The sequence below is a fragment of the Saccopteryx bilineata genome, chromosome 2, assembly GCF_036850765.1.
Source record: "Saccopteryx bilineata isolate mSacBil1 chromosome 2, mSacBil1_pri_phased_curated, whole genome shotgun sequence".
In the NCBI taxonomy this organism is placed as follows: Eukaryota; Metazoa; Chordata; class Mammalia; order Chiroptera; family Emballonuridae; genus Saccopteryx; species Saccopteryx bilineata.
Window position 1 is genome coordinate 352,911,009 of NC_089491.1, and position 13,118 is coordinate 352,924,126.

The 13,118-nt window shown below is 48.3% G+C and overlaps 1 protein-coding gene across 1 annotated transcript; it reads right to left on the bottom strand.

Moving 5' to 3' along the window:
• Nucleotides 1-8,933: 8,933 nt before the first annotated feature.
• LOC136323485 (large ribosomal subunit protein eL15-like) lies at nucleotides 8,934-9,612 on the bottom strand. Its single transcript, XM_066255331.1, has one exon. The coding sequence runs from the start codon at nucleotides 9,561-9,563 to the stop codon at nucleotides 8,949-8,951; it is 615 nt and encodes a 204-aa protein (XP_066111428.1). The 5' UTR covers nucleotides 9,564-9,612; the 3' UTR covers nucleotides 8,934-8,948.
• Nucleotides 9,613-13,118: the final 3,506 nt, after the last annotated feature.

A 13,118-nucleotide genomic window follows, 5' to 3' on the forward strand; every position in this document is an offset into this window, starting at 1 on the left:
ATGGGCAGATAGGAGCATCAAGTGAGAAATGAGTGTTGAGAGATGAACCTGGAGAGGTATTTGGCACTAGATGGATAGGCTTTGTTTGTTGCAATTAGAAGTTTGAACTGAGGCCCTGGCCGGTTGGCTCAGTGGTAGAGCATCAGCCCAGCATGTGGATATTCCGGGTTTGATTCCCAGGCAGGGCACACAGGAGAAGCGCCCATCTGCTTCTCTACCCTTCCCCCCTCACTTCTCTCTCTCTTTCTCTCTCTTCCCCTCTTGCAGCCATGGCTTGATTGGAGCGATTTGGCTCCAGGAGCTTAGGATAGCTCCATTGCCTCTGTCTCAGGTGCTAGGAAGAGCTTGGTTGCTGAGCAATGGAGCAATGCCCCAGATGGGCAGAGCATCACCCCCTAGTGGACTTGCCAGGTGGATCCCAGTCAGGGCACATGTGGGAATCTGTCTCTGCCTCTCCTCTCACTGAATTTAAAAAAAGGAAAAAAAAGAAAGAAAAAGGTTGAACTGATCTTTCCTTTGGTGAGGAGTAGATATCAATATCCTGATTTTATAGGTCAGGAAACATCCTCAGTGACTTGGCTCTAGAAAGGGACAGGGATCCTCAAATACTTCTTTGAGTTACAGAATAGAAAATTAAGGCTCGGAGAGGGCAGTGACCTGCCCAAGTGGCCCAGCAAGGAGAGAGCAAAGCTGGGATTTGAACTTTGGTCTCCTCCACACTCCCATACCATCTCATTCCCTGCAGCACACACTCCTTCTTCCCATTGGGACCCCCAGCCTCCATCTACCCTTGCTTTTTGCAGAGTCTCCTCTTTTTTTTTTGTTTTTTTTTGTTTGTTTGTTTGTTTGTATTTTTCTGAAGCTGGAAACAGGGAGAGATAGTCAGACAGACTCCCGCATGCGCCCGACCAGGATCCACCTGGCACGCCCACCAGGGGACACGCTCTGCCCACCAGGGGGCGATGCTCTGCCCCTCCGGGGCATCGCTCTGTTGCGACCAGAGCCACTCTAGCGCCTGGGGCAGAGGCCAAGGAGCCATCCCCAGCGCCCAGGCCATCTTTACTCCAATGGAGCCTTGGCTGCGGGAGGGGAAGAGAGAGACAGAGAGGAAGGAGGGGGGGTGGAAAAGCAAATGGGCGCTTCTCCTGTGAGCCCTGGCCGGGAATCGAACCCAGGACTTCTGCACACCAGGCTGACGCTCTACCACTGAGCCAACCGGCCAGGGCCTGCAGAGTCTCCTCTTATTAGTAGATGAGTAGGTTTGCAGAGACTCCAATTTTTGTATTCCTGGATATTGAGATTATACCCACATGCAGAACAGCGTTTAACCAATAGCCTCAGCTCTGCTACTCCCTAGCTGGATCTCTGCCATAATCTAGCCAAGACGAGAAAGCTCCTTTCCTGCCAACATCTGTGGAGGCTGCAGTCCCTCTTTCCTCACCTTCACATCTACCCTATTTCTCTGATCTGTAGAGAGGATCTTGGAGGAATCAAAAGAGGTGGGCAGAGAGAAAGAAAGCTAGGGGTTGTCATGGGGACAGGATAAGGGCTTCCTTATTAGAGGGGTTGGCAGGAACTTCTCCTAAACATTTTGAAATAATAACAGCAGGAAGAAGCATGGAATAATCCAGCACTGGAGACGACATATGTTCTGTCCCTGCCCTGCAGAGTTCAGGAAAACTCCCCATGGCTCTCCCCTCCCCTCTCCATGTCTCACCTAGAGGAGCCCAGGCTCACTCCACTGGGAGGCTGAGATCATCGGACAGAGCTTCCTTGAATTTTCCAAGTGTATTCATTTCCATTCTGGCTTTGTAGTGGAAGGACATCTAAAGAGAGTGATGAGGAAAGAACAAGGTGGGGAGAAAAAGGGAAAAGCTACAATAATAAAAACAGTATGGGCTTGACCAGGTGGTTGCACATGAATAGAGCACTGACCTGAGACGTTGAAGACCCATGTTTGAAGCCTGAGATTACAGGCTTAAGCACGGGCTCATCCGGCTTAAGTGCAGGCTCACCAGTTTGAGCACAGGGTGGCTGGCTTGAGTGTGTGATCATAGACATAATCCAATGGTCGGTGGTTTGAGCCCAAAGGTCGCTGGCTTGAGCAAGGGGTCACTGGCTTAGCTGGAGCCTCCTCAGTCAAAGCACTTATGAGAAACAATCAATGAAGAACTAAAGTGATACAACTACAAGTTGATGCTTCTCATTTCTCTCCCTTCCTGTCTGCCTGCCTCTCTCTTTGTAAAACAAAACCAAACCAAGCCAAACAAAACAAAACAAGAAACCAGTATGGTACTGGCATAAAAACAGATATACAGGTAAATAAAATAAAATAGAGAGCCTAGAAATAAATCCTTGCTTATATGGTCAATTAATCTACAACAAAGGAAGCAAGTATATACAGTGGGGTGAAGAGTCTCTGTAATAAGTGGTATTGGCAAAACTAAACGGAGACAAGCAAAAAGAAAAATGAAATTGAATGACTTTCTTATGCCATATACAAAAATAACCCCACCTGGCTTTGTGGTGGCACAATGGATAGAGCATTGACCTGGAATGCTGAGGTTGCTGGTTTGTTCTTGATTTTTTTTTTTAAGATTTTATTTATTTATTTTAGAGAAGGCGGGGGAGAGGGAGGGGAGGAGCAGGAAGCATCAACTCCCATATGTGCCTCAGCGTTCCAGGTCGACGCTTTATCCACTGCGCCACCACAGATCAGGCCTGAGGTTGCTGGTTTGAAACCCTGGGCTTGCCTGGTCAAGGCACACACAACAAACAATCAATGAACAATTAAATTGAAGCAATTATGAGTTGATACTTCTCACTCCCCTTCATTTCTCTGTAAAATCAATAAGTAAAATTTTCAAAAATCAATTTTAATTAACCTCAAAATGGATTCAAGACTTAAATGTTAGACCTGAATCTATAAAACTCCTAGAAGAAAACAGGCAGTAAATTCTTTGACGTCACTCTTAGTACTCCCTTTTTAGATATATTTCCTTGAGCAAGAGAAAACAAAAAGAAAAAATAAACAAATGGGCTACAACAATCTATAAACTTTTTTTTTTTTTTTGTAGTTTTCTGAAGCTGGAAACAGGGAGAGACAGTCAGACAGACTCCCACATGCGCCGGACTGGGATCCACCCGGCACGCCCACCAGGGGGCGGCGCTCTGCCCACCAGGGGGCGATGCTCTGCCCCTCTGGGGCGTCGCTCTGTTGCGCCCAGAGCCACTCTAGCGCCTGGGGCAGAGGCCAAGGAGCCATCCCCAGTGCCCGGGCCATCTTTGCTCCAATGGAGCCTTGGCTGCAGGAGGGGAAGAGAGAGACAGAGAGGAAGGAGAGGGGGAGGGGTGGAGAAGCAGATGGGCGCTTCTCCTGTGTGCCCTGGCTGGGAATCGAACCCGGGACTTCTGCACGCCAGGCTGACGCTCTACCACTGAGCCAACTGGCCAGGGCCTCAATCTATAAACTTTTTGCACAGCAATGAAAACCATCCACAAAACCAAAAGAGAGCCTACTGAATGGGGGAAGGTATTCACAAATGATACATCTGATAAGGGGTTAATATCCAAATATATAAAGAACTCATAAAACTTAACACCAACTCCCCTACCAAACAAACCAGTTAAAAAATGGGCAGCCTGACCTGATCAGGCGGTGGCACAGTGGATGGAGCATCGGACTGGGACGCGGTGGGCCCAGGTTCAAGACCCTGAGGTTGTTGGCTTGGGCATGGGCTCATCTGGTTTGAGTGGGGCTCACCAGCTTGGACCCAAGGTCGCTGGCTTGAGCAAGGGGTCACTCGGTCTGCTGTGGCCCCCGGTTGGGGCACATGTGGGAGGACAGTCGATGGGAAACTGGGATGCCGCAACGGGGAGTTGGTGCTTCTCATCTCTCTCCCTTCCGGTCTGTCTGTTCCTGTCTGTCCCTCTCTCTGTCTGTCTCTGGCTCCGTCACACACAAAAAAACAAAAAACAAACAAACAAAAAAGGGCGGCCTGACCTGTGGTGGTTCAGTAGATGAAGCGTCAGCCTGGAATGCTGAAGTCACCAGTTTGAAACCCTGGGCCTGCCTGGTCAAGGCACATATGGGAAACAACTACTATGAGTTGATGTTTCCCATTCCTCCCCACTCTTCTTTCTCTCCTCTCTCTAAAATCTATTAAAAAAACAACCAAAAAAAATTGGACAAAAAAAAAAAAAAATTGGACAGAGAACCTGAATAAGCATTTCTCCCCAAAGTACAAACAGATGGCCAACAGACATATGAAAATATTCTCCATATCAGTAATCATCAGGGAAATGAAAATTTAAACTCCATGAGATAGTATGTCATACTTATTAGAATGGCTATCAATAAATTAACAAGTAATAAGTACTGACAAGGATTCAGAAACCCTCCTTTTTGTAAATTAGTGCAGCCACTATGGAAAACAATATGGAGATTCCTCAAAAATTTAAACATAAAACTACCATATAAGCCGAAATGATTCTTCTGGGTATTTATCCAAAGAAGGAAAGATATATATTCCCCTACACTTACTACAGCATTACTAGTAATATCCAAGATATGGAAGCAACGTAGATGTCCATCAATAGATGAATGAACAAAGAAGAGATCATATGTATATACAATGGAATATTACTCAGCAATAAAAAAGAATGAAATCTTGCCATTTGCGACAACATGGATGGACCTAAAGGGTATTAAGCTAAGTGAAATAAGTCATACAGAGAAAGACAAATATGTACCATCTCACTTTTATGTGGAATATAAAAAATATATAAATAAATAAAAATCCAAAACAGGAACAGACACATAGAGACAGAGAACAAGCTAATTGTTGTCAAAGGGGATGGGGTATGAGGACTTTTTTTTTCTTTTTTTTTCATTTTTCTGAAGCTGGAAACAGGGAGAGACAGTCAGACAGACTCCCACATGCGCCCGACCGGGATCCACCCGGCACGCCCACCATGGGGCGAGGCTCTGCCCACCAGGGGGCGATGCTCTGCCCATCTGGGGCGTGGCCATGTTGTGACCAGAGCCACTCTAGCGCCTGAGGCAGAGGCCACAGAGCCATCCCCAGCGCCCGGGCCATCTTTGCTCCAATGGAGCCTTGGCTGCGGGAGGGGAAGAGAGAGACAGAGAGGAAAGCGCGGGGAGGGGTGGAGAAGCAGATGGGCGCTTCTCCTGTGTGCCCTGGCCTGGAATTGAACCCGGGTCCTCCGCACGCTAGGCCGATACTCTACCGCTGAGCCAACCGGCCAGGGCTTATATATATATTTTTTGATGCACTTGTAAATGGGATTGTTTTCTTAATTTCTTCTGATTGTTTGTTATTGATGCATAGAAGTGCAGCAGATTTCTGTATATTGATTCTGAATTATCCTTCAACTTTACTGAAGTAACTTATTAATGCTAAGACCTGAGAGTTTTTATCATAAAAGGATGTTGAATTTTGTCAAATGCTTTTTCTGCATCTATTGAGATGACCATATGGTTTTTAAAAAGATTTTTATTTTATTTTTTAATGATTAATTAATTTTAGAGAGACAGACAAAGGAAGGGAGGGGGAGGTAGAGAGGTAGATAGAGAGATAGAGAGAGAGAGAGAGAGAGAGAGAAAGAGAGAGAGAGAAGCACTCATTTGTGTTTCACTTAGTTGTGCGCTCATTGGTTGCTTCCCATATGTGCCCAAACCAGCCATCAAACCCACAACTTGGCCCTGGCCGGTTGGCTCAGTGGTAGAGCCTCAGCCTGGCGTGCGGGAGTCCCGGGTTCGATTCCCGGCCTGGGCACACGGGAGAAGTGCCTATCTGCTTCTCCACCCCTCCCCCTCTCCTTCCTCTCTGTCTCTTCCTTCCCCTCCGACAGCCAAGGCTCCATTGGAGCAAAGTTTGCCTGGGCGCTGAGGATGGCTCTGTGGCCTTTGCCTCAGGTGCTAAAATGGCTCTGATTGCGGCAGAGCGACGCCCCAAGATGGGCAGAGCATCCCCCCCTGGTGGGCATGCCGGGTGGATCCCAGTCGGGCGCATGCGGGAGTCTGTCTGACTGCCTCCCCATTTCCAACTTCAGAAAAAGAAAAAAAAAAACAAAAACCCACAACCTTGGCATTTCAGGATGGCACTCAACCGACTGATCTAACTGGCCATGGTGATCAAGGAGTTTTTATCTCTTATTTTGTTAATGTAATATATCACATTATTATTATTATTTTTTCATTTTTCCGAAGCTGGAAACGGGGAGGCAGTCAGACAGACTCCCGCATGCGCCCAACCGGGATCCACCTGGCATGCCCACCAGGGGGCGATGTTCTGCCCCTCTGGGGCGTCGCTCTGTTGCATCCAGAGCCATTCTAGCACCTGAGGCAGAGGCCACAGAGCCATCCCCAACGCCCGGGCAATCTTTGCTCCAATGGAGCCTCAGCTGCGGTAGGAGAGAGACAGAGAGGAAGGAGAGGGGGAGGGATGGAGAAGCAGATGGGTGCTTCTCCTGTGCCCTGGCCGGGAATCGAACCCGGGACTCCTGCACGCCAGGCTGGCGCTCTACCGCTGAGCCAACCAGCCAGGGCTATATCACATTATTGATTGATTTATGGATGTTTAACCATTCTTGCATCCCTGGGATGAATCCCACTTGGTCATGAGGTATAATCCTTTTAATGTATTGTTGAACCTGTTTTGCTTATTCAGTGTGTCCATAAAGTCATGGTGCACTTTTGACCGGTCACAGGAAAGCAACAAAAGATGATAGAAATGTGCAATCTGGCCTGAGTGGCGCAGTGGATAAAGTGTCGACCTGGAAATGCTGAGGTCGCCGGTTCAAAACCCTGGGCTTGCCTGATCAAGGCACATATGGGAGTTGATGCTTCCAGCTCCTCCTCCCTTCTCTCTCTCTGTCTCTCTCTCCTCTCTCTCCCCTCTCTAAAAAAGGAATAAATAAATAAAAAAATTAAAAAGAAAAAGAAATGTGCAATCTGCACCAAATAAAAGGAAAACTCTCCCAGTTTCTGTAGGATGATGTGGCAGCATGTGCGCATGCGCAGATGATGACGTAACACCGTGTATACAGCGGAGCAACCCACGGCCATGTCGAGATATGGACGGTACAGAGGAAAGTTCAGTGTGTTCTGTGGCTCACTAAATTCGAATCCGTGACCAAAGTGCAACATGAATATTGGCGCATTTATAACGAAGCGCCACCACATAGGAATAACATTACCCGGTGGGATAAGCAGTTGAAGGAAACTGGCAGTTTGGTGGAGAAACCCCGTTCTGGTAGGCCATCAGTCTGTGATGAGTCTGTAGAGGCTATACGGGATAGCTACCTAAGGAGCCCTAAAAAACCTGTGCATGAGCCCACATCGAACTGCACTGAATAGGTATGAAACTGGGAGAGTTTTCCTTTTATTTGGTGCAGATTTCACATTTCTATCGTCTTTTTTTTTTTTTTTTTTTTTTTAAACAAACATTTATTTATCACAGTTCTGGAGCCTGGGAAGTCCAACATCATGCACTGGCAGATTTAGTGTCTGGTGAAGACATGGATTCTTTTTTTTTTTAGATTTTATTTATTCATTTTAGAGAGGAGAGAGAGAGAGAGAGAGAGAGAGAAAGGGGGGAGGAGCAGGAAGCATCAACTCCCATATGTGCCTTGACCAGGGAAACCAGGGTTTTGAACCAGCAACCTCAGAACTCCAGGTCGACGCTTTATCCACTGCGCCACCACAGGTCAGGCTCTATCGTCTTTTGTTGCTTCCCTGTGACTGGTCAAAAGTGCACCATGACTTTACGGACACACTGTATTTTGTTGAGAATTTTTGCATCTATATGTTCATCAAGAATATTGGGCCTGTCCGGTGGTGGTGTCGACCTGGGATGGTGAGGTCTCAGGATTGAAACCCCGAGGTCGCTGACTTGAGAGTGGTCTCATTCAGCTTGAGTGCTGTCCTATTGAGCTAATTGGCCAGGTGGGATCCAGCTGATTTTGAGAGTACATTTATTAAAGCTGGGGGCAGTGAAACAAAGGAAGGGCTTAGGGTAGAAGAAGCAACAGGTTATGCTCTGCTTTGGCTCTCTAGAAGCATTATAGGAAAGAAGTGAGCCAGACTAGGCTTCACGGATCACTGAGAAATAAAAGTTACAGTGAAAGAAGTGAGCCAACATGGGTTGCTTTTAGCTCAATGAAAACTCTAGTATGGAAGAAGCAACAGGAGAGAGCCTAGGAGGTGCTCTGCTTTGGCTCTCTAGAAACATATCAATAGGAAAGAAGTGAGCCACAGCGGGGCTGCTGACAGCTCTCTGAGAAGTTAGAGAAAAGGGGGCCTTGGAGACAGGTTCAGGGGGTTACCTCAGGATGACCAGCTGCTGCCTGTTGCTCCTGTGATTGCAAGTCTCATGGGGACCCTTAGAGTTTAGGAGAGGAAAGTACAGATGCCTGCCTGGGAGGGAAGAAGGACGTGGGTGTGCTCTAGAGCAGTGGCCCCCAATCCCCCGGGCCGCGGACCGGTTTAATGTCAGAAAATATTTTCACGGACCAGCCTTTAGGGTGGGACGGATAAATGCACAAAATAAAATTATGCGACCGGTGTAAAAACTGTGGTATTTTTAAATATAATTGTCGAACTTACGAGACAAGCGTCAAGAGTGAGTCTTGGATGTAACAGAGGGAATCTGGTCATTTTAAAAAAATAAAACATCGTTCAGACTTAAATATAAATAAAACGGAAATAATGTAAGTTATTTATTCTTTCTCTGCAGACCGGTACCAAATGGCCCACGGACTGGTACCGGTCTGCGGCCCGGGTGTTGGGGACCACTGCTATAGAGGGAGCCTGCTCTGGCTCTTTGTCTTGAGTGTTCTTATCTGTTTCCTAAAAGCAAGAAGGTCTTTTTTTTTTTTTTTGTCCTAAATTGTTTATTAGGCAAGATTTTTACAAACATGACTTATTAGCGGTAGCGGTGGAGCTGGAGAATATTGCGCCTTCTCCAGGCTGCACAGCGAGAGCCACCAATGGTGTGGTGGAACTTGTGGCCCTTCCCAAGGCCACAGCTCTTGCGGCCTGCAGATGTAAGCCCTCGCATCTCCCTGTGCTTGTGGACAGGTTTGGTGATCCACTGGGTGTCAGGATTCCTTCTGATAGCCTTATGGAATGGATCAATGAGGATAACCTCAAAGAATTTGTATGTGGAATCTTCACCAACCCAGTAAGAATTCAGGACTCTCAGAGCCCCACAGTGGCGTCCAGCTCGCTCCTCGGCAACAGACTGGAGGCTCCGAGCGAACTTGAGCTGGTTGACACCGTGGTGGACAGGCTTGCCGTAGGTGGCGCCCTTAGGAACAGGGCGTTTGCGGCCACCGCGGCGCACGCGAATCCGATAAATGACATAACCTTGCTTGGCCTTGTAGCCCAGCCTGCGCGCTTTATCGGGCCGGGTGGGGCGGGGGGCCCGGTGCAGCGCGGAGAGCTGGCGGTACTGCCAGCAGCGCACCCTGAGAAGGAAGCGCATCACATCGGACTGCTTCTTCCTCCACAGCTCCTGGATGTACTTGTAAGCGCCCATCCTGGCTTACCAGATAGCTGCAGCCAGACGGAAAAGAAAGGCCCTTCTCCAAGAAGGTAAAGGGGAGGTCTAAGGAAAGGATCCCAGTAGAATATTCATAAGCTTTATGCTGATATGCTAAAATGAGATTTATTCTCCTGACTTCAACTGTCCTTGGCTGTGACTGGCATTGGTTTTCTGTATATATCTCCCTGAGTAGGGTGATCTAAGCTATTTACCCTCTGGTTGGAGAGAAATGTAAAGCATTTACTCTTAAGTGCTTTTAGTTAGGGACGATAAGATTTTGCAGTTTACTAGAAGGTTGTAAATTAGCCTTTTAACTGTTTCAGTTTTTCTATTCCACTTGTCATGATTTATTAACCTGTCTCAGAGAGGGTGTGAATGCCTTTGGGTGCCTCCTCCCATGATTGTATTTGCACAGTGGTGCCCTCTGCTGTCCTGTAAAAGGTTCAGGACCTTTTACAGGAAGTTCTTCCCCCAGTCTGCCCTTCCCTAGTGTTTCAGTTATGGGAAGGGCATCATTTAATGACAATAAATTAGCATTCAGAGAATTAAAAAACAACTCTTTAGGTCCACCCCATATCTGCTACCCAGAACTTTAGCTTGCTTCCAGAGATTTTCCTATATTACTACCACATGCAACCTCTTTTTTTTTTTTTTTTACATGCAACCTCTTTTACGACTTGAACTACTGTCTCTTAGATATCAGATGGGAAATGGAGACAAGCAATTGAGAATGTACCAGAAAATTCTCTAATGATCCCACCCAGCTACTTCTTTCAGATGTGACCCTGGTCCCCCATGCCCTGGGGAAGGATGGAGGGTGTCGGAGCTGCAGAAAGAAGTTAAGATTTGACCTGACCTGTGGTGGCGCAGTGGATAAAGCGTCAACCTGGAAATGCTGAGGTCACCAGATCAAAACCCTGGGCTTGCCTGGTCAAGGCACATAACATATGGGAGTTGATGCTTCCAGCTCCTCCCCGCTTCTCTCTCTCTCTGTCTCTCCTCTCTATCCCTCTCTGTCTCTCTCTGTCTCTCTCTCCTCTCTAAAAATGAATACATAAAATTAAAATTAAAAAAAAAGTTAAGATTTAGCAAGGCTGCCTAGACAGCTCACTTCCTGCCTGTGTGGGATGGCGTGATCAATCTGCCCTGCCTGCTCCCTTATTCTGGCAAACCAGTAGGTAAGGGGCAGTGGCTCTGCCACAGTAAGTAACCCCAAAGTTAACTCTGAAGTGTAAAGTTTGAATGAGACCTATATAGGATTGGTGAGCATCATTGGTGTGGAACATATGTAACCTCAGAGGTTCAGGACTTGGTTTAATGTTCTGGTGTAACTATCTTGAAGTGCTTAACGACTTTTGAACAAAGGGCCTTGCATTTCAATTTTGTAGAAGATAGGGAGTGAGAGTAGGTGAGGATGTGCTGTCTTCTCCACCCACCCAGGGCTAACCCAGAAGCAGCTAGGCAGTGGTGCTCCAGAGAACAGCCATGGACCAACAGCCCCTTGTGGAGCCCTGGGCTGACTCAGGGTCTGCCTTCTCACAGGAAATACTCCTTCACTAGAAACCCAGGGCACTGCACTGCACCCTCGCCTGCCCGTCAAAGCCTCTCCTTTGCAGCACTGCCTGACAGCCAGCTCTTTGGGACGTGGGCTGCTGAGGCCCTATGGGCTGTGCATGTAGTCCAGCACAAGCGCTGTTGCCACTTTGGTCATCCTGGGCTGGGAGCCTTCTCTGGCAATGCTGGCCACTGGCAACTTGCTGCAGGCTCAGCTCACCTGGAACATGCTGGGTAGCACCTGCCAGCCCTGCTCTGCAGACTTCTGCCACTACTATCTGCTGTCCCTTTGGGTCTCACAGTATGCCCTGGGTTGAAGACAAGAAGGCAGGAGGAGGCCCTGGGTGGTGGCCCTGGAAGAATGAGTAGGAACACAGCTGGATGTGAGATGTGGCAGGTTCTCCGGGGCCCTGGGAAGTGCATAAGTGTGGCCTTGTGGCTGTTCAATGGCCCTCTTTTCTGAACTAGTCCCTGCTGTGAGGAGCTGTGTCTGGCTTCTTTTATTTATTTATTTTTACAGAGGCAGAGATAGACAGGGACAGACAGACAGGAACGGAGAGAGATGAGAAGCATCAATCATCAGTTTCTCGTTGCGCGTTGCGACTTCTTAGTTGTTCATTGATTGCTTTCTCACATGTGCCTTGACCGCGGGCCTTCAGCAGACCGAGTAACCCCCTGCTGGAGCCAGCGACCTTGGGTCCAAGCTGGTGAGCTCTTTGCTCAAGCCATATGAGCCCGCGCTCAAGCTGGCCACCTCGGGGTCTCGAACCTGGGTCCTTCCGCATCCCAGTCCGACGCTCTATCCACTGCGCCACCACCTGGTCAGGCTGTGTCTGGCTTCTTCATGCTTCGTAGCATCACCACATTACAATCTCACTCCATTCACTGGGGAACCTCCTTATCCAGTATACACGCTGGGTTCAGTGCTCCTTGTGACAGATACTTGGACACCGCAGGCCCAGGCTTGCAACCCTCACCTCTCGCCCCAGATTACAAGGAGAGGAAAGGGTGCCTCTGAGGGGAGATGGAGGTGGGGAAGGGCTGTTTCAGGGGAGGGAAGCTAAGTGGTTTGGCTGCACTGACCTGATGACAGTGAAGGAAATTATAAATTGTTTCTAGGAATCATGTGTAAATGGCCCTTTGTAGGGTTCAGATTACTTGCCTCCGGGGGGTGGAGCCACCTCTTTGCCAGGGTCTCCTCACAGCTGCCTTCCCTAGCACCTCTGTTGTGGGTCTGGGGTGTCCCTGTCAGACTGAAACTGGGGAGGGGGAGTTAGAGGGGTTGAACAGAGAAAGGCAGAGGGGAGGCACTTAAGGTGGGCAGCAATTTATGGCTCTTGGTAGGGCTAGCACAGGTCGTGTGGGAACCCTAGACAGGATGAGGCCTGGGGATCCCGTTAAACATGACTTCATCTATACACACCTTATCTCCTGAGCTTACATTTGAGGCCTGTCACACCTCACCTGTCCAGCTCTTCTCTGGCTGTGTTCAGTCCATAGATAGTACCTGTGGATCCCACTTCTTAGCTATTTCAGTCTCTTCAAATTTATGGTCCCACCTACCAGGAACACTTTTCCTAGTCAAACTTGTACATCCCCTTGGGCCTGAGATGTCCCAGTCCCAGCACCTCTAACTGGGCCATGTCAAGATGCCCCTCTCACTCCTTCAGGTACCCGCTGTTATCATTAAATCCCATCTGTGTGTCAGAAGCTATGTCAGGCTGACAACAGAAGACAAGCCATCTCTACTCTCACATCTCACAGTCTAATGGGCTACAGCAGGCATGCCTGGGACTGGGTATACACAGGGCACTCACTGAGCCTAGGTGTCCGGAGAGATCCTGCTGTGGCAGCTGCTGCTGAAGCTGTGGTTACAAGGAGAAAGAATAAACTAAGAGTGGCCTGACCTGTGGTGGCGCAGTGGGATAAAGCGTCGACCTGGAACACTGAGGTTGCCGGTTCGAAACCCTGGGCTTGCCTGGTCAAGGCACATAT